The 23,167-nt window shown below is 39.4% G+C and overlaps 1 protein-coding gene across 3 annotated transcripts in view; it reads right to left on the minus strand.

The window, feature by feature from the left end:
* The window catches only part of DMD (dystrophin), a 2,214,077-nt gene that overhangs the window by 924,989 nt on the left and 1,265,921 nt on the right, over window positions 1-23,167 (minus strand). For all 3 annotated transcript variants that reach the window (XM_088454197.1, XM_088454193.1, XM_088454194.1), the window contains one exon: window positions 14,028-14,254. In XM_088454197.1, coding sequence (XP_088310323.1) covers window positions 14,028-14,254 — 227 coding nt within the window. The remainder of the gene's footprint in view (window positions 1-14,027; window positions 14,255-23,167) is intronic.

A 23,167-nucleotide genomic window follows, 5' to 3' on the forward strand; every position in this document is an offset into this window, starting at 1 on the left:
CTGCAGGTAACTTAGGAATTGACAGAGAAAACGATCAGACAGCCTGTTGTGCAGGTACTTTCTTTTATATTATTTTATTTTAAGCCAAAAGTAAGAGAAAGACCCATTGGCTACTAGGATACTTTGATGTTTATTAGTCTTTGACTTCTTGAGTTTAATGTCCCTATGTAGAAGGCATTAGATATAGGGGTAGAAGTTTAAAGAGGACTGTCAGTGCTTTAGTAAATAATAGTTTAAAATATAGCATAATACGCAGCGTGCATACATAATTGAAGGTGTTTGTATTCAAGCAAGCTAACAACCTCAGACAGTTTTAAATTATGAAAGATCTATCAAGCAACCAACAATAATCCAATGAATTTCTTTACATTTGTAATGATTAATGTATTTCAAAGCAATAAATAGCATCATTACTTTTACTCTAGGTTGCTTAATTGTAATACTCTTTGGGAGTGTTTGTTGTGAATGTGCAAACACATTAATTCTAATGACTGAAAAACATTATCTTACATAATAAAGCTCCCAGTGTTAGTGTTCCAAGGAGGTTAACTTTAAACTCACTTAAAGCATTTAAAGCTATGGTAATAATAAGTCTTTAACAAAATAACATAATAACACAATGACAGCTTAGAACAAAGTATACAGCATTTGAAGAGACAAAACAGCAACAACAAACTGCAATAATCCTTGAGCTGTTACAATACATACAATGAAACAATAAACCATAATATCGCTGCTGCTCTAAAGGACTTATTCAAAGGTGCACGCTGAGATTCTAGCTTGTGCTGGAGTTCAATGGGTTATTATAAAAGCAATTTAGAACATGCCCATTTGTCAAATCTACCTCAATCGACAACTTTTCGCACTGAAATTTTAATCCTGCTTCCCCTGTCCTAATTAGATCTTCCTACCAAATTTGGTGACATTCTGCTTGCTACAGATGGCTCTGAATAGCCACTCTGAAAAGTTGCACAGTCATATTTCCATATACTGTATCCTCATAGTACAGAGATTAATATATTATCTTGTACAGATAAATGTAAAATAGGGTTCTAACCTCAATCCAGATATAGGTAGAGAAACAAGTAGAGGCCTTTAAGATTTTTTACTTACATCAGACAATGTTGCACTGTCTATATGTACAGTAACACTTCATTCTGTCCGGTGAGTATCATAAGCCAAATGATGAGACTAAGAGGGGTGTTTATCTAAGATTGGAGATGGATAAAATTGTGAGAGATAGAGTACTAACCAATCAACATCTAACTTACATGCTACAGGAGCTGATTGGTTGGTACTTTATCTCTCACAATTTTATCTCTTTCCAAGCTTTGATAAATACCCCCCTAAAACTGCAATCTAGATAAAAGTTCTCCATGTTTTTTTGTGAGTGGGATAGATATCCATGATGTAAAAATGGTTGTGGGTCAATATATATTAATGGTTAATTGGTAAGCTAGATCCCTACCTTAGGTCTATGACCATCAGCAACTTGTATAAATGGCAAGTTTAATACAATTATAGAATGACCTACTCTCATTGGTTTTAAAATTAACTTTCTAAAATTATAGAAGGAAAAGTGCCTAATTGGTTTCAACCAATTAGCAACTGTCATAGGATCATGTGTTCATAGCATCATGTGACTCTTATATATGCCAAATCACTGAAAAGTTTAACTAATTGCACTGATTCTAAACACAAGATTTTATATGAAGGCTTGCCAATCACATTCATGGTTGATATTGTGAGGGGTAGAGGCACTTACTGTAATTCATCCATCCAGAAAATTTAATGTTATTCCTTAAATTGACCTCCTCTTTATTGTTGTTTAACATTTTCTTGTTTGTTAAACTTTAACTCAGTGGGTGAATGGTGGCCAGATCTAATCTAATGTGTTGTTTTGGGATTATACTTTTATTTTTCCTTTCCATGTATATTGAAATGCCTCCTAATAGAACTTTTATCTCACATTTTCTAATTTTCAATGAGTCAGTAGTTTATATTGAACCTCCTGTTCAACAGATGCAGATAAGTATCTAAATATCCCTCCTGTAAAGCAAATTATGAATTGTTTAAGAATGACTTTATTTCCTGTCTTTAGATGAAATACTGTATATTTTGTATTCTTAATATTCTGAAAGTGGACACATTGTCTACATTCATAGTTACATGTAACAGATAAACAATATCAGAAGTTGTGTGGGTGGAAGGGTCACTATGTATCAAATAGTCCTAAGAGATTTGTTACACCAACGCTTTTTGAATGAACTTAATGACCTGAAACTCACAAAAATAAGCAATTATGCAATTAACCTCATTTCAATGTACTTAGGGCCTGATTCAGAAAGGATTGTTTATGCAATCGTGGCAGCAAGCGCGTACGCAGTTCTGCTGCAAAATTATGCAAATGACTGTGATCGCAATGCCACTGCAGCAGAACATAAAGACACCCACTTCCCTTTGTTCATATCCGTAATACCTTGCAAGTCTGCGAAAACATTGTACCATCGAGTGCCATTGGTGCCTCACTCAGAATTAAGGCAGGTTAGACCTCACTCACAAACTGCTAAACTTCCTGTCGGTATCTAGAGCTCAGGATCCGTATGCCGTCACAGGGGCTTAATTATGCACGCCCCTGTAACGGCGATGAAACGCACTGGTACGCCTGCATTTCGCCGACCACCCCCCGTCACTACCGCCAAACGGTATTTCCTAACAATCACTCTACGATGGGTTTGTGTAGTCACTGCAATTGCAGTTCCGATCGCAGTTGCTATTTTGCGCACTGCAATACATGTGCATGCGCAGAACACAACAATCGACTGGGTGCATGCGTTTTTGCACTTGTGATCCTTGCTGAATCAGACCCTTAGTGTGTACACAGAATACAATACAAAACTTTGAGCGCTAAAATATCCAAAAATAATAATTTAATATCTCAAAATAGAATATAAAAAACATAAAAGTATAGTCCTATAGGAGAGAGAATATTCTAACATAATCTAACATATGGCAATAATTATATAAAAAAACAATGACATAGAATGTACAACATAAAACTACCAGTTTACAATATCCCCTAATGGCAAACACATATATATGGACACTGTGGTCCCTGTGGTCAACAGTAAAATGCTGTGGTTCTTTCAGGACTTTACTGATAAATTTTCAGCAGCCGACTTCACAGTTTCACCGCTTTCCAGCAGGCTAGCAGCTCAGTGTGTCTGATACTAGCAGCACACCACTGCCGCAGCAGTTAGCGCCATCCGGATCATAGGAGAGGCCTCTCCACGTACAGCTACGGATTGCCAGACACGGACCTGGGTTGTGTGACTACTGATTGGCAGTGTAATTGATCATCATGACTCCATACAGCAGCTTCCACCGGGAGGACAGGTACACTGGAGCGAGCATGTTCATATACGTGAGCTATTAGCTGGGCTTAATTTACATTTTATCTTTTTAAATGACTGCATATACGGATTGCTGCTAGATTTCCACTGTTTCAATTTACTAAACGGACTGCAACTCTCAGCTATTCACTTTGCATACGGATCTTCTTTTGATTAGAAGCTGCTTGGATTGTGCATATGGATTAACAATATACCACGAATAAACTGCTGCTATTACAGCATTTATCCATGCACCTAATAAACTGCCATATAATTCTCAGTTTTCACTTTGAACATACGGGCGTTCTGTGTTTAATGAGTTTTTGTTTACTTTTGTATATGGACTAACATTATATCGTTATTAACCCGCTGCTGTTTTTCATCTATGCACTTGCTAAACTCTTACATCTAAGGCCCGTATTCAATTAGAAACGAAAAGCGAGATCTGCGAAAAAGCATCGCCGACTGCGACTTTTCGCTAGGCGTACACTTATCTCCGTATTCAATTCCATCTGCTTTTCGTGTATGCAAAAACGCAGTGCAATGTAATAGGCAAAAGAGATTCGCCTATGAATAGAGGGAGAAAAAAAGCGCAAAATCGCTATTTAGGGGTGCAAAGGTGGGGAAACCACTCAGCACCCTTGGGACAGTCCCCCAAAGGATAACTGCATCAACAAACACCTAAAAAAAAAAGAGGAACACCCCAAAAAAGCACTTTGAAAAAGGGGGCAAAAAAGTGCAAAGTAGGGGTACAAACTTAAAAACTAGCAAAATAGACTTTCGGGGGGTCTGTAAGTATGGGTGAGGTGTTTTTTTGATTGCAGGTGTTTGCTGAAGGTGCGTTTTTTTAAGTATCTTATAACTTCACTTTGGCAACTTTTAAATATGCTAGCACCCATTTTAAGGTACCCCAAATTTGACAGGAATACTTATTTTCTCCTAAAAATACTGTTTTATGCCATTATTCACCACTTGTACATATAAGCTAATTAGTGGCATTTGTGCAAACTTAATTACCCCAAACTGTTTCATTAGGGCAAATTGGGCACTACTACATTGATCCTCAAAGTTTCCACATCTTTATGGGGGGTTCTGGCTGATTTCCCCGAATCTGACACCACTTTTTGCCTGTTCTGACATTGCATATGTCCGTTTTCGTGTGTTTTGGAATTGAATAGGGCGAATCGCGGGTACACGCATGATAAGTTTCCACGGCTAAAATACGCGATGTAGGCGAAAAGTCTGGCAGGCGAAAATGGGGCCTAAATCGGACTGCATTTTACTGTTTGGAATATTATCTGGGGCCACAGTGTCTATATATATATATATATATATATATATATATATATATATATATATATATATATATATATGTTTGTCCTTAGGGAATATTGTCAACTGATAGTTTTATGTTGTACATTGTATGACATTGCTTTTTATTTATTTATTGCCGTAAGCTAGATTATGTTATAATATTCTCTCCCCTATAGGACTATACTTATGTTTTTTATATTTCTATTTTGAGACATTAAATTATTACTTTTGGATATTTTAGCACTCCCAGGTTTTTATTGTATTCTCTATCCTATGCAGGGGTCAGCCTCCCCTTTCTGGTGAGCTGCATTCAGGTCCTATAACACCAGAACCTATTACTGAAGCGCCTAGTATATTTATTGTTTGTATTCCTTAGTGTGTACAGCCTTTCAATACTATACTTATGAAGTAAGGATAAATATTAATTTAAATATACAAATGTCTCTTTTCTTATTGTTGCTTCATTTGCACCAAACAGCCCTTCTCTGTGCACCAGGGCCCTGATTCAGAGCCGGACGCTCTGAATCACAGCGTTTTTTTTTTTTTTGTGCAGCCTCCTGGCCGCTCGTATAACTGTGGGTGACCACCCACAGCTATTGCGAACGGCCAGGATGATGGTCGCGATGGCAAGCCCCGGAGAGCTTCTTGCTCTAATAGAGCCGGAAGCTCTCCCACTGACATCACTGGGAACGCCTCCGTTTGTGAAGCCGCCACGCCTACAAAACGGGGTGAGCTGTCGATCAACATTTCTCTGACGCTCCGGGGCTTGCGCAAGCGCAGTGCGGCCACTGCGCGTGCGCAGAGCACACCATCGACCCGCTCGCGAGCACTCAAGCATTTGCGAGTGGGTCTGAATCAGGCCCCAGGCCCCATAGAACTTGGCCATACCGAGCCTCTTTTTGCTCATAATGTGCATTCTATTCACATAATTAAAAGACATAGAAATGACAAAACTACATTGCTAGTGTACACTGATCAATCACTTGTATATGTGTATATCTGTGTGCAACTGAGTCTGTGTCTGTGTAAACAGTGCTCTGCCGCGAGCGGCCACAGCAACTTTGTACGTGTGTAAAAGCCAATTCATTGCTTCACCTGCAATTCAACTAAGGTGCAAAATGTAAAGAAAAATACGATACGTTACTTGTCTCAGAGTGTCTAAGTCGCAACGGTTGTCTTGCGCCATATGGTGTACGGACACCCAGTAAATGAGGACACAACAATAATTAAATAATGTAACATTAAATATTCTCCCATCATTTAAAAAATCCTGCATTAATTGTAATACAGTTATGGAAAGGGTATTATATGAGCATGGGTATCATTTGCATCATACAATAGAACCTATTTACTTCCACTCATAAAATCCCAAAACTTAAATAGACTTTATATTAATTATTACACTCATAAAAAAACCTTTATTATTATTATTATTAGCACTCATTTATATAGTGCCAGCATACTGTAATCAGTCATTGTGAGGTTTACTAGGGTTTAAAGCCTCTTAAAACTTACTATTGCAGACATAGGGATTAAAAGCTTTATCTTACATACAATGCCATCTTTTAACACATCTTGTGAGAGGAAAACTTTAAAATGAGGGACAGTTAGGATCTTTTTGAGGGGACATAGCCGAAATATGGCAGCACTGACATCAAGGGGTGGTGGGGAGTGGGGACCCACAGGAAACAACTGCACCTGGGTCCCCTTATGTGCTAAAACATTGCTGCATTGTTCAGCATAATACAGTAGTAACCAGAAAATACTGTGCTTTGTATATTTGCTGTCATAATTATCTCTGCTTTTCATAGTGGACAGTGAAATAGATTCTGCATTGTATTCATGCCACCCGGACAGGCTCAACTTTATGATAGCTATAATTTATATTCTGATCACCAAACTAAGCACTGATTTGTATGCTTAATTTATTATCGGGACTTGGTCTACATTTGGGCGCTCTGCTAATGAATATTAGCTTAGGGAGCTTTTGGCTTTTATGTTGTCTTTTCCTACGCGTAGCTAAGCAGCATGAGTACACGATGATGATGCTTTGCTCTGTGAATGTTGTTGGCAAATCAGTGTCAGGCATGTAAGGGATTATACTGACTGCTCTATCCAGAAAAAGAGCATGTTAGTGCATAGATGCCAAGCTAATAAATGCAGCTACGCAATGCAAACATTTGTTATCATCCTATTCCCTGGCTGCTCACATCTCAGAGCAGTGTTATGCGGTGAGGTGAAAAAGAGATGGGCCCCTCCTGTTTGTTGTTATTGTGCCTCTTTATACCTAGTTGGCTTTGTGTAAGACATGGAGCATGCCCACAGCCCAAATAGGAGTTTTTGAAACTGCTACTGTTCAAATGTTCTGCATTTCCTTTAATTTACCCTTTATACTAGTCACCAGAATGACTAGTATTCTTACTCTACTATGTATAATTGCTGGTGGAATGGGGTCTGCGTTGTAACTGGTCACCAAAATTTGCTGTGCTTTTTTATTCTTACTATAAGAACAGACTCTGCTACGTATATTAGACATATTAATGTGCATAGTTGACATGTGCCTAGTGGAAACAGAAAAAACATCACTTCAAAGTCTATCCTACCACCATTTTAGGGCCACAATGTCATTCATTTAAATGTTTCTCGTAAAATACTACTTGGTTACACTTCAGTTATATCTTATATTATCATGAGAGAGAACATCAGGAAGCTCTTTATTATATGTGTCACTTTTAAGTGTTTCATTGTTCCATTACAGGTCAGAGCTGCTGTAATTGTTAGTGAGGGGCCGATGTTACTCGATGGTACTGATGTATACGCAGGTCTGCGAAGTCTTACGGATGTGAGATAGCGGTAGTGGGCATCTCTATGTTGACTTTGCGATTTAAGGCATTATCATATTTTTGCAGCAGTACTGCGTGCATAATCGCAGCTGCGATCACAATAGCAATCCGTAGTGAATCAGGCTCAGTAAGTAGCACTGTAATTTTTTTCCTTGTAAGCGAAGTTCATTTATTGGTTTCATTGCATATTTGTTTTTTCGGTAGATATTGGGGCAGATTCAATTAGACGCAGTGAGCCCCGTTGTCACGATATATTATCACAATCGCCTAATTCAGTTATTGCATTTTCGATAATTACATAGACAGAAACCGGCAATAAGTTTTCACCATTTCAGAGCAGGTGAAAAAAAGAGCAAAATCTCTATTTTTGGCTAAAAATGTGGGGATTTGTTTCAGAACCCTTTGGACACCCCTAATGATAAATTAGCCAAAAAGTTGTGTTTAATTCACGTAATATGTGAAAAAAGTACATGTCAATTTTAGTTTGAAAAAAATAAAAGTAGTGGAAAATGGGTTTAATGCACCCCCATATAACAGCCAATTGACCCAATTTAAGAACCAAACATACTTTTATCGTGGCCAGTAATACACTTATACAGTATATACATTTCCTATGTCAGTTAGCGTTTTTTTTTTATACAGACCAGCTTTCAAAGGGCTGCATCATCCGCAGCCCCAAGGAGCCGGGTAGGGCTGGCGGGAAAGCTGACTACACTGAGGCGGCGGATTTTACTGGGGGGGCTGCATGAAAAATTATCGCACGTATGTGTGTTCGCCTGTTTTACAATAGGATTTGACTAAAAACGGGAGCGCGCATTGCCGGAATAGGTGATACTATCGTGCAAAAACGGGCAATAAGTGCGATAATATTGCCGGCGATAACTTATCGTTTTATCGCGGCTAATTGAATCCGGCCCATTGTGTTTACTTATGTGTGTATGAAATATGATATAAGTGGTGCTGGCTGTGGATATATTTTCCTATGTGTATCGTACTAAATGTGTGTTAGCTGCGTATGTTATATTTGTAATATGTATTATCTGTTTTTTTTTTACATTTGCATTACCTCCATTTTTATTAAATATCAATATCTTGAATTTCATCAAATAAGGGGATGCTTGTACTAGCTGCATTTCTATGGTTACTTATTACTCTTGTTGGATAAGTACATAGCTTTTTATATTGTCAGTGAAGAGTTTTACATTAGTAAATGTTATCTTTATTTAATATTTGAAATAAAAATACATTTTATATTAGTGGCATTGTGTTTTTTTTACTTGTTTCATGCATCCCCCTTCAATTTATGTTGTTCTGGAATGTGGTTTGTTTGTTTATATCTTTTCAGCTGCAAACAGTAGTGGCTTGAAGAGGTGACTGTTATGATCAATATTCCATTTTACTGTCTATCTATGATTGGTAGCGTAGTATATACTTTCTGTTTGTTTATATTGTCTTTTCTTCTGACCATGGTATGAGTACTGCTGAAGTGCCAAGAAACACATTACGTACCACTTTCACACTAAGTTGTGGGATGAATTATGTTTTTACCATGTCCAATTGAAAATGTTTATGCCTGATCTAAGATTCAAGTCTAGCTATTGCAAGAAATGGAATTTGGAGGGGCATTTTAAAAGCCTACACAGGAAGTAGTTTGATAGAACTGCATGTTCTTTTAGGGTTCAGGTGGATCTGTGCAATTTGTATTGCACTGAAGTAAAAGGCTAGTAGATGCCATCATGCCAGTGGAGTGGGGGAACAGTAAGCAGATAGCATGTTACTAAACCCTGGCTACTTGTAACTTATTGTTTTGTACCATTTGCACAAATGGAAGCATTGCATTTAATACCCAGCTGAAGGTCGTTAAGTAGTTTTGGACAGAACTAGTGGCAGATTTTGCCTAAGGGAGCAGGGCTGCAGCCCCCCCCAATAAAATCCGCCACCTCAGTGTAGTCAGTGCAGTCCGTGACTGCACTGGCTACACTGTGACTGGGAATGGCTTCCTATTGGAAGCACTACATGCCAGTCAAATAAACAACAGGCAGTCTCATGGGAAGTGTCTCCTCCCCCTGGAAATGCCAGTCCGGGCTGCTATTAGCAAAAAGCGGCTTCCAGGAGGAAACCGCTATTCTGCCTTTCCACCAGCCCTAACCGGCTCCTAAGGGCTGCAGTCGATGCAGCCCTTTGGAAGCCATTAACATGCGAATGCGCGGCTCCCAGTAATCAGTACAGTCTCATGAAGCGGTTTGTCACATCCGTTTGTGACTAAGATGCATTTTTGGGTGAAAATGGTGCAATAAAGATGCTTGGCGCAAGCAGAGTTGCACAGGACCTGTCGGTTTACTTGCACCAGGCGTCTCTTGCTGCATAGAGTATTGAGGCTTGGTGTATTAGGACACATCTGTATATGAAAAGAACAATTTCAAACTAAAAATCACTCACTAGATTATACTTTATAAAACAATTTCTATTGTCTTTTGTCAAATATTTTTTAACTGGTTAATAAGGTAAATTATTCTGTAACTAATAGTATTATAAAGCATAAATAAATTATTGTGTGTGTGTGTTTAGTATGTATTAGAGATATCTTTCTGTAAATAATAAAAAATTACTAATTCATGTTTTTAGGTTGAGCAAAAGTAAATGCTGGTAGTAATAATTGCAATTCTGCAACAAGAAAGTTCTTTACAGACTATGGGGGGATTTAATTAGCAGTGGTAATTTACCACGGGCTAATTGATCCCCCCAGGATATTCAATTAGCCCCGAAGGAAGCCCACAGGCTACAATTAATGGGGATTTTTTCAAAAAGAAATCCCTGATAAATAGCCTATTTTCGGGTGCAGCGACCAATGTTAACACATAGGTCAGAGAACTTATCTTGGATTCCATGTGTTAATGCCCATTAACAGCTAATTTACTGGGAGAGAAAAAGGGGCTCTGATTGAATAGCCCCGGGCATTTAAAACCCGATGATACAGTACCACCCATTTTCACACATGGTAAATTATTGGGGCTCATTGACTTCCACCAGAAAACATTAATGTAAACTTTTATGTAACATTTAGCTCTAACGAACATATACATGGTATAAATAAAACTGTATTTCCAATACAATCCCATAATAACATTTATAAAGTAAAGGCTTCATTTTTAAGCATGAAATACTATTCACTGGCTTTCTAGTTTACAAATAAACTGTATATTGACACATAAATATTAAGTTTTGAGCACTTTTCAGAAAGATGAGGAAAGGAACTTTGCAGTTTGCCATCAGTTAGTGATGGTAATCACTCTGTGAGAAGAACACTGTTTTTCCCACACAATAAAACTTGTGCAAACATTGCAATAGTAAGAATTAAGAGTGGGTGCTGCATTTATAATATAATGTTGTCAATTGTTTTGGCCAAAGCAAAGGTAAACACCCTTCACTACTGTTATTTATCTCGTTCTCATATTTTAATTCACACTGTTAAAATAACCCATACACATCTGCACAACATAATGCATTTGGATCTGTTATCTCAGCGCTATGCGTGTCTGAACTTCTCGAACTGGGTAATTCTATAACTAATTACTTCAGAAACCAGACTTTGAATGTAATTTTGAACAATATTTTAAGCTGGTTCTAGATTAACCCCACTTAAAATCAGACAAAAACACAAAATACAGTGTACCATGAGCATTTGGAAGAGCACATGGAGCTGTGAGAAGTGGAACACTGCAGGGCAAATGCATTTCCTTATAAATATAGAGTGGAGACGAGACCATGAAAAATCAATGAACAACCCTGTAAATGTATCCTCTTAGCCTCTAATCTATTTTAAATAACCTCATCCTCCAAAATCAAATCCCATCTATGCACTCATGCACCAATCCTCCACTTATAATGTAATGCCAGCGATTTTTTCTTGTTGGTTCGTGCAAACTTTTGTACTCCTACAGGTGTCTCAGTTTTTACATAAATGTACTTACCCAGAAACACAGGTGTATTATGCGTGTGACATCGCAAAACAGTATTTGCACTATGGCATTCCACTTTTAAGCTAATTTGGTAATTACCCATAATATGTGCTATATTCTAGATTGTTTTCACCAGGTTCTGATGTGCCTAACACAAATAAAAAACTACATAGGCCCATATTCAATTAGAAGCTAAAAGTCTGTTGCCGGGCTTTTCCCCGTCATTGCTGTTTTTGAGTGCGAAAAAGTATCGCGCTTGTCCCCGCTTATCCCCGTATTAAATTCCAAATCGGCGAAAACGGGACTCAGCGAAACTGAAACCGGGTGAAAAGTTCTGTCAGTTTTGGGGAAATCAACCTGACACCCCCCAAAAGATGCATTGACATGGGGAATCACTATGGGTACCCCCGAATAGCCCTGCTAAAGGTAGGTGGCGTCTCAATAGGCACTATATAGCATCTTTGGTAAAGTGGTAAAGAATAGCATTTAGCAACTTTTTTGGGGGAAAAATAAGGTGTCCCATCAAATTTGGGGTAAATGAAAATGGGTACTAGAATATTTTAAAGTTGCTAATATGAAGTTTTAAAAAACTTGAAAAATCCACCAGCCGCAACTACCTGCAATCAAAAACACCTGCCGCATACTTGGGAACCCCCCCCCTGAGTCTATTTCACTAGTTTAGAAGTTTGTCTCCCAAGTTTTTTTTTTTTTTTCCTAAGGTACTGTTTAAAATTTTTTTTACACAGATTCCCTTTATGGGACTGTCCAAGGGGTGCAGGTTTTTTTTGGAAGGCTGCACCCCAAAACCCCAATTCTGCACTTTTTCTTGCCACCTATTCTATGGGGATACTTTTTCACTGGGTCTAATGCATTGACTTTTCGCACCGGCGAAAAGTCGGAATAATTGAATTCGGGGATAAATGAAATCGGCGAAAATGACATCTTCGACGAAAAGTATCGCCGAAACTGACTTTTCGCTTCTAATTGAATATGGCCCATAGGTGGGAACCACTGTAGTCCATATAAACATCTTGGTTAATAACATGGTAAAAATACATCTTCTCAATGTGCAAACCAAAATTATATTTTTTGTTGTGTTTTAGCCAAAGTAAAACATACAACAAATCCTTTCTTGGTAGTCATAATGCCTGCATATAATTATTATACAGTCACCTTCCTCCATAATCACGTGGGTGTTGCAATGGCTGTGAAACTGACAGCCTACTATTTCCAGGATGCTCACAGCACTTCCTGTGGGAAGCAATGTTATAGAACACAAACAGCTTGATTACCCTATGAGTATAGTGGCTATACTGTTATTGAGCACTAACAGTTGCACTAGCCCTCTCATATAAGAGATGCCAGTGGTACTTCCAAAAAGAAAAAAAAATAAAGGCAAAAGCAGCAAAAAAAAAAAATACTAATGTTTTGCTAACATTGTATTATGGATGTGCAGGAATTAAAGCTCATATTTAAAACCCTGTTATGCCAAGTAATGATGTGCACTACTGAGACACCACAGTTTGATATTGTAGGGATCAATCCATTTTAAGAGGACCAGTGGTCCTCTTTTAGATGCAGGGTTTACTTCTCTCCATTGAGGACTGATCCTGCTCAGGTAGCAGGACCAGTTCAATTTTAAAGTAGGGATGTCCAGGCTTGGATTAGTTCTGATTTTCCCGCCACATTTTGATTTTATTCCCGCCAAGTTCAAATTTTTCCCGCCAAAACTCGGATCGCAGAAAGAGGCAAAACGCTATCTTTCATGGACAAACATCATCATTCTTGGACAAAAGTCCATGAAAGATGATGTTTGTCCATGAAAGATGACGTTTTGCCTCTTTCTGAGACCCGATTTTCGGCGGGAAAAATCAGAATTTGGCGGGAAAATCCTAACTAATCCGAGCCTGCACATCCCTAGTTTAAATATAGATTAGTTAATTAGCCCTGTCACATTGCCAGGTAAAGCTGCATTTTATATAAAATGTATACATATCACCATGAGCAACTTCTCCTAAATTTTCTAATTAGCTTCTAGACTTGCCTACTAGAAAGACAGTGAATAATTGTCTACACCCACTGCAAATCTCCATCATCAGGCTAGTGCCAATCAGTTAAACACATTTCAGTACTTAAAGACTAGACCCACAAAATGACTGATCTTGCCTCGGGGTACTTATTTGCTGTCAAAGTTTAATATTAATTAAAACTGTTCTCTAACTAGTGGTATATGATGGCTGCAGGACCAGTTTCTTGCACAGAAGGGTTTATTCCTTGGTAACCACCGTCACTGCACCCCATTGCAACAAGGTTACAATGTAAAGTTTGGTGAACAGCTTTGGGAAATAGTGCTGAGATATAAATCATTAATATGCCTACATATTCCCCTTTCAATGAGTCTTTTACGAAGTATGTAACAGGATAGATTAACTTAATTCATATGAAAAACATGAATTTCTCATCAAATCACAAATTCTCCGTTAATGAGAAAGCAAAGTATTCACATGAATGTATCCTACCTTTTGTTTGATAATCATGTCATTGATTTCTTCCACATCCCCCACTGTAACAATCTGAGCCTTTATCACACGATCCAGTAGAGTAAGCCAATCTTTTAGCTCTGAGCAAGTCTTACTGAATTCGGCCAGTGCCGGCACCTCCAGGAGTAGTGAGGATGGCATATCTGCTGTACACGTGCCTGTGGTTACAAGGATCTGAGTCACCACAGAGGCTGTTTGGCCAGGATCTGTAATACATCACCATATAGTTTAGCTTTTATAATGACATGCAGGAAAGCCTTGTTGTAGCAAATAGAAAAAAAAACTTTCCTGTACTGGTTAGTATGCAAAGTAATGCATATTATTGGGGGAACAAATTATTATGTTGAGGAAATGATTTATTTCCATAAAATGATTTACAAATATTTTATTACAGGTTTAATAAAAAACTAGTTTGAATATGTACTAACAGTATACCCAATTGTTAAGAATGTACATGTTTATATACAACTAGTTATTCAAAAGTGACATTTTAAAATACACTTGAATTTAGAGTTTTTCCTAGTGCTACCTTCTAAATACATTCACCTGTCACCATAAAGTTTCAAAAGCTTGACATTTGCTGGTGTTATTCATCTTATCACAAGCAGTTTACTTACAAATACATAGTATAATAAAATAGCCTTTTGTCTGTGCTTTCCATGTCTGCAGTTGTGTAATCTACCAATACTACTGGACAATTACTAATTGTCATCATTAGCACAATTCTCTCTCTAGCAAATGTTTAATATCCCTGTTACACATCTGAAATATTATATTACCAATTTTTCATGATTGTTAATTTCACCTTTATCTGCAATCAGATGACTGTAGCTACGAAGTCTGAAGCTGCATACACACACAACGATTTAGTAAATGAACGACTTTAGTAAACGTTAAATCGTTCATTTACTAAATGTAATGAACGATTTTTTTTTAACTACAAACGATTTTTGCATATTAACTTAATGAAAATGGTTCAGTTGGCCAGTCTGACTGAACTACAAACGTGAACGCGCATGAACGATAATGGTTCATCGTTTTCACTCAGAAAGTGAACGATTTTTTCAATGATTGAACGATAAACGATATCGTTAACGATAATCGTCCAAAAACATCGATGTGTGTGTATGCACCATAACCATTTAAAGACAGATTAGCTTGCATTTAATAAAATAAGTTGCAACCACTACTTGAATAGCATTTAAAAGCATAGATTGAGAGTTTTAACTGAATTCCTGTCTCAGCAAAACAAGCTACATTTAAAAGGAATGGTAATAGCACAAGCAAGATATTTAAATTAAAATAAAGAGTATGTTGCACATACAAAATTAGTGCTGAAGGTTTTCTATGTGAAAGGGCCAGCACCTATAAAGAGAAAATGTAAATCTGTAGTGTTAATTAACCCCAGGGTAATGTTTTCAAGGTTGCCTATGATATGAATTGTGGCCTTATAATTGACAAGAAAGACAATTAGAAAAGAATGCATGGAAGGTCAAGGTCTCATTTTATTTGATTTTCCAAAATACTGCAGTCCAGTTTAAATCTTTTTTTTTTTAACTGAAGCTTTAGTTCCTGAACATCAAGGTGGGTGGTAAGTTTTGTATCAAGCAGTGCTGTAGCATTAATTGTAACCTAGAACAATTGGCATACTGCCTCAAAGCCCTGAGCTCATGAGTCCAATTCCAGACCAAAGCACTGTTCTGTGTGGAGTTTTTTGTGTTCTCACCATGTTTGCGTGGGTTTCCTCAGAGTATCCCACTTCCTCCCACACTCCAAAACATAGTGGTTGTTTAATTGACATCTAAAGAAGTGTATGTGTGTGTGTGTAAATGTGATAGGGAATATAGACTGTACGCTCCACTGGGACAAGGACTGATGTGAACAAGTGAAATATTCTCTGTGAAGCACTGCAGAATATGTGTGTGCTATAGAAATAACTGTTAATAATAATCATAACACACACATATATATATATATATATATATATATAATGTATAAATAAAACAACTTTTATTTGGCACTATTTATTTTCTAAAACAAATTTCTAAAGGGAAGAAAATGTTGTTATGTATTCATCATAACCGTCTCAAACTGTATTTATTAACATAAATTCAGAAACAGTTGAAGGTCCGAACTTGCTAAGTCATAGGGGCAAAAATTCTTTACGTTTTTATATACCAGCATAATATTATCCTTTGCCTTTAAGCCCACTCTAATTCCACCCCAGCGTTCTTACTTAATCGATTTTCCAGCCTGCTGACACATCATTTGTATGCCTGTGCAGTAGCCCCTAGGCTAAACTGCACTGTTTAACTCCATGTAACACCAACTTATGTACTAGTAGTTAGTTACAGATGAATTTGTTGATTCTGCAATATTACTACCATGGTGACATTTACAGCCATTCAAGCCTAAAGAAAGGTTTCACAGTTGGCTGCAAGACCTGTACACTGTATATTGTTTATATCTTTCATAAATTTATTTTTTAAACATATTTCATATGTCTGCATAATGCAATTAAATCCGTAAAACAAATATTTCAAGAGAAAATTTGTTAAAGAAATAGAAAAAAAATCTGCAACAAGAATGTAATTTTGCTTCCGTTGAATACAAATAAAATGTGTCCTTGTCTCTGTATTTTATTTTTTGTATGACTATTTATTATTAGTTTAAATCTGGTTTTGAAATTGAAATAGAAATAATCTAGTAATAACCTAACATAAACAGAATTCTCTTAACTCTCAAATATCTCTATGTGAAAGGTAGAAACTCATGTTTTATGTGATACTTTTTACCTCTAAAGTTGAATAAATTAACAAATACAGTACATCCCTACAATCTGTTAGCTCATACGTTATGTCATTAGTAGAACTGTTTCCACCAGATGGACCATGTATACCCCATTAATAATGAATATTTTGTTCTGGTGATGAAAAAACAATGTCCATTTCTGTGAAGCTACTGTACAGTAAACTGAGAAAAGATAAAGCAACTCTATTGCTTAAATTCAAGTTCATACGTAATAGAGACATGCATACAATTGATAGACAACTAAAATATTTCAATAGCTAGAATTACAAATGAATGGGCCATTTGGGCTTGTTGAAATATTAGGCATTCAATATTGCTTAATGGATTCATTGGTAGTGACATTATTGTGTTATTGTTTATATTCTGTCATACAGCAAGATTATGTCAAAAGAAGAACACATTTACAAACTAATCAGTCATTTTAACACAACACACATGGTTTTGTCATGTGGCTAGGAACTATGAATAGAGGCATGCAAAATAATACGTTTTTGCCTTGTGCTTTTATAATACTATGTCCACATGATGTCAGATCTACCTAACTCTGAATATCCAACTATGGGCCTGATTCAGGTAGGATCGCAGTTGCTAATACGCACGCAGTTGACCGTTTGTTGCATTCTGCACATACTTATGCATCGCAGTGCACAGGCTCGTGCACGAACTAGCTATTGCGATAGGGACACTGATTGCAGACCCTTTGCAGAGTGATTGACAGGAAGTACCATTTGTGGGTGGTGATGGCGTGGGTGGTGTGGGAAACTCAAGCGTTGCAGGAGCATGCATAAACTAGCCACTGCAATGCCATACGCCCTGTGAGGGCTCATAGTGTGTGTGGCTGTTAGCAATTTTTGAGTAAGGTAAGGGGTTGTGCAAGTGTGCGTAAGGCTGCGATGATACTCAAATGTACCAATGGTTTTGCTATTCTGCTAAACATTACGGATGTGTGTAAGGTAAAGTGGGTGTCCATATGTTGTGTTGAGTTTGCATTGCGATTGCAATGGATTAACAGTTGAACAGCATGCGTACGCGGTATTGCGATCCGTAGTGAATCAGGCCCTATATTCATATTGCTCACCTCTAGCAGCATCTTTACCAACAGACCTTTTTCACAGAGTAACGAATATTTAACTGAGGTATATTTACTAAAGTGCAGGTTTTTAGAGATGGAGATGTTGCCCATAGCAACCAATCAGATTCTAGCTATTATCTTCTATAAGAAGCTAGATAAATGTTAAGTAGAATCTGATTGGTTGCTATGGGCAACATCTCCACTTCTAAAAACCAGCAGATTAGTAAATATACCCTTAAGGCCCGTATTCAATATGTTTCACACCTGCGATACTTTTTCGCCTAGTGGACTTTTCGCCTACATCGCGTGTTTTGGGTGCGGAAACTTTTCGCGCCCGTCCCCGCAATTCCCCTTATTCAATATGAAAGCACGAGAAAACGGCACCCTGCAATATTTGAACAGGCGGAAAGTCCTCACCAAAATGGGGTTGTCAGCCTGACACTCCCCAAAAGATGCACTGACATCGGGGATCACTATGGATACCCCTGAATTGGCCTGCTGAAGGTATTTGGTGTTTTTAAATGGTCTCAATAGGCGCTGTTTTGCGTATTTGCATAAGTGGTGTAGAATAGCAGTTTGTTATATTTTTTGGAGGAAAATGCCCCTGCAAACGTTGGGTACCTGAAATTGGGGGTTAGCATATAAAAAAACCACCTGCTGCAAACACCTGCAATAAAAAAAAAACACCAGGGGCATACTTGGGGACCCCCTGGAGTCTAAGTAATTTCTTGGAATGTTCATAAGTCTTTTTTAAGATTTTTTTTACGCAGTTTACCATTGAGGGACTGTCTTAAGGCTGCACAGGAGTTCCCGCAACGTTGCACCCCAAAACCCCAATTCTGCACTTTTTTCCGCCTGCTATTCATAAGCGAAACTTTTCGCCTAGTACATTGCATTGACTTTCCGCCTAAATGGAAAGTCTTTCAAATTGAGGGCCTGATTCAGAGCCGCTCGTAAGCGGACGCTCGTTCGCTCCGAGCGATGTTCGCACAACTGCGCATGCGTATGGGTCGTAATGCGCATGTGCCAACCAGTCATTGCGGTCGGAAATCGAGCGCTCGCAAAATAGCGAGTGCCTGCTAATTTGAGTGACAGGATGAGGCGTTTGTGGGTGGTAACAGGGGAAGGTGCTTGAAAACGGGGAGTGGAGATCCGAACGCAGGCGTGCCAAACGGTCAAAACGGGCGTTTTAAGGGTGTGCATAATTAACAAAGCAGCGTCATCGACCACGTCACTTGGTTGTTTCTTAGCCTGAACTGTTCATATGATTGCGGTAGGAAAATCCAACCACAAGCACTGCGAGCAGTTCAGACGCGTTTCGATGCACTCGATTAATCAAATAAATAGCGGAGATGACGTAGGATGCGAGCGGCCAGGGGGCGTCTTTACAAAATAGCGAGCGCATGTTTCGTTCGCTCGCTCAGACATAGAGGCGTCAACAGACCGCAAAGAGCGACCGCTCAATTTAAATAGCCGGCCCCTTTTTCTGAACGAGCGAGCACAAATAGCGTCCGGCTCTGAATCAGGCCCTGAACACGGTGATACTTTGCCGCCTGGTGAAATGATGTCATCGGTGAAACTTTTTGCTGATCTCGACTTTTCGTTCCACATTGAATACGGGCCTTAGTCTTGGATAGAGTTTTTTAAATGAAGAATTAAACTTATTTATGATGCGGAAACCTGTGATCAAAGGCAACCCAGCCTGTGCTTCCATACTGTCGGCAGCTGGACGCACCTGGCAAAACAAAGGACTCGTCTAAGTAAAACTTCTACTCAGCTAGTTGCTACTTTAGAATGTCATGCTCACTGTACTTCTGGGCCGCAAAATCTTAGAGGCTCAATGATGGAGACCAGAGCCAGGAGCTTTAAACAAAAGCTGATTTAATCTACAAAGAGAGTTGCTCCCCCCTGTTATAAATACGTGTGGGTGTCTAAGCCGGACAGCTCCCTCACAACTGGTGCCCCTGGAGAGTGCCATACTGGCCACCCAGTAGTTACTGTCCTGTTCCTACAGTATGATTTTTTTTTTTAAACATTCAAGCAGTTTTGTCAATACCCTACCTGTACTTCCAATACAAGTGAATGGGAAGATCAATGGGAGGGACAACAACAACACAATTCAGTGGCACTGATTCAATTAGTTGCAAGTTGGCTAAAAATTGCTTAACCACTTGCATGGCATGGTCGCATCGTTTAACTGACAAATGATGTAACCTGTCAGAAATACACAGTGGGCGGCTGCCAGAAGATAATCTTCCAGCAGCCGCCACTAGCAGAGGGACCTCCTGGCCCTCCTGCATCCTCCCCCCAGTGACTGCCATGCTGCCGATCACTGCTGATTGGTCAGCACGGCAGGACCCTCCACCAGCACCTGCAGGTAGAAGCAGCTGTCGGGAAATGTAAATTAACCATCCCCCAGCCCCCCAGTGTATACCTGGCAGCTGCAAAGTGGAGCAGCCACTGGGAGAATGTTGTGATGTTGGAAGTCTGATATATAACGATGACGGACAGGGGCGCCGAGAGGGGGGGAGCAGGTACAAATTACATGGGCCTGGGCTTCCTGAGGGGCCCGGGTCCGACGCCGAGCAGCAGTTCGACGTCCGAGCAGCAGCCACAGCAGTCTCCTATGCCTGTGGGGGGGAGCGTTCAGACTGATCGAGCCCTCCCTGGCTTTGCGACGGGCTGAGGGGGCTGAGAGCACCCCCCTCGCCAGCGTGCAGCGCCGCTTCGCAGCGCTGAAAATCTTTTTTTTCTTTTGAAGGGGGCGTGGCCACACCTCCCGCGATTAGGCCACGCCCCCTATTACCCATGCCCGCCACGGCTCTTGGCGGGCCTGATGACGGATATAATAAAAATCAATGCTAATGTTATGCGCTTCAAAAATATTTTTTTTAAAATAGTGTGGGATCAGTTATAAATAGATGTTCTTGACCTAATTGAATCATAAAAACCCTGACAAATGTAAGGTAAGGTAACACAGGTCTCAATGAGATTTAAAACAGATCTTAGGGCCTGATTCAGCAGCAATCGCTAATGCCAATGCAGCTGCGATTTTCTAGCGGCGAAAATATGCTAATGCTTTCCAAAGCCTGGCCGGCATATAGACGTTCACTTCTACTTTCTCACAACCATCCAATGTTGCTCTTCTGCGTAAACATCGGTACCTTTGACGCACATCGCAAAGGTACGCAGCATTTACACCAAGTCTGGTCAGCAGCAGAAACTGCAAGTCTCCTCGCACGCAGTGGGCTCTGAAGCTGCGTATGCAATCGCTGTGGATAATTTATGCACACACAAGCAACAGCGTTCAAGCATACAGGCACGCCTGTTTCCGACCACTCCCCTCTCACCACCCCCATTGCTCTCAGCCAGTCACTCACTCTGTGATGGATTCCTCTGTGCATATGTAATCACAGGCGATCACAGTTCATGCACAGTGCAGCTTATACGCATGCGCAATAGCTAACAACTGCTCAATCTGCGTACGTAGCTGCATTTGCAATCACTCCTGAATCAGGTCTTTAGTTTGCAGCTCAAGACTAGGTGAAAAGTAGGGAAAATCATTATATTGAGGGAAAAACTTTGAGACACAGTGAAGTACCCCTGAGACACCCCTCCTGCTGTAGTACATTTAGAGATTTTTAAATAGAAAAATATGGCCAATAAAGGCGTTATTTGCAAGGCGATTTTCTCTAAAAAGCAGGAAAATGGGTTAAATGATGTGGGACATATATGTTAGGTGTTGTATTGATGAAAAAGGGGTGTTTTTTTGTTTACAAACTTATATACATGCTTAATAATTGCTATAGAGACACTTTGAAAAAAAACAGTAATTTGACACCATGGGGTAAATTTACTAAGATGGGAGTTCTATTAAGAAGTGATGTTGCCCATAGCAACCCCTCAGATTCTACTTCTCATTTATCTAGCACCTTCTAGAAGATAATACCTGGAATCTGATTGGTTGCTATGGGCAACATCACTTCTTAATAGAACTCCCATCTTAGTAAATTTACCCCCATGTAACTACCTCCAATACTTTGCCTTCTGGTTACTACAGTTGTAGTCACATGAATATTTATATTCAGTTGACATAACGAGGAAAAAGGCAATGGGGGTAACCCTTAAGTCTTAAGTCATTGCCAGAACCACTTGTGCAGATATTTAGAAGTGGAGATATTGCCCATAGCAATAGCAACCAATAAGAATCTACTTAACAGTTATCTAGCACCTTCTACAAGATAACAGCTAGAATCTGATTGGTTTCTATGGGAAACATCTCCACTTCTAAAAACCTGCACTCAGTAAATATACCTCCTACTGTCCCTGTGTAGAGGTATTTGTGCAAAATTGAGCTACTGTGCTGTATTAACCGTGACAACCAAATTCTGGTAACTCTGTTTAGAGTATAAAAATAGAAGTACACATTTTGATTTGCCATTTTTATACATTTTAACATGCACACTTTGGGCAAAATTTACTAAGCAGCGGGTTCTAACCCCGGCGGTTTGGTGGCGGGTTGATGACAGGTTCTAAACCCCAGGGGTTTGGTGGTGGGTTCTAAATGGCAGCCCTGTTCTATTCTAAAATTTGTTTTGACTGCGGTTTTGCAGTGGTTTTTTGCTATCCACAGATTTACTAGGGCCAAAACTACTGCAAAACCACAGTCAAAACAAATTTTAGAATAGAATAGAACAGGGCTGCCATTTAGAAACCGCTGCCAAATCGCCAACAAAATTCCGGAGTTTAGAACCCGCCGCTTAGTACATTTTGCCCTTTGTCTCAACCGTCCCCTACAAAGTCAATAGGCTTATATTATGTCAAAAGTGTTTTAGGAGTAGTTCAAAGAGATTGGGGGCTGTAGAGAAAGGGCGGGATGTACTAAGGTTGCGGTGACCATTCCACCAGTCACCGCAACCTTACTAATCGCATATGTACTAATATATGCGATTAGTATCGCAAAGGACAGCTCTTGCGATAAGAGCTGCCGTTTGCGAAATAGCCGACACCGGATGACGGGGTCTCCGTGGGACCCAGTCCCCTCCAAGCCCCGGGAGATTCATGCTGGTCACATGCGCAGGAAGCCCCGGGCTCCTCCTCCTCCCTGCACCCGGAAGATTAGGAGGAAGAGGAGGCGGATGACCCAGGAGGAGCGCGGGCCAATGACAATGGAGTGCAGGTGAGTGGGGGCCAGCGCTGGGCGACGGCGGCGTGGCGGCGGACTGATGGGAGCGGG

The sequence above is a fragment of the Taudactylus pleione genome, unplaced genomic scaffold (assembly GCF_031769625.1).
Source record: "Taudactylus pleione unplaced genomic scaffold, aTauple2 ptg000609l, whole genome shotgun sequence".
NCBI classification, from domain to species: Eukaryota; Metazoa; Chordata; class Amphibia; order Anura; family Myobatrachidae; genus Taudactylus; species Taudactylus pleione.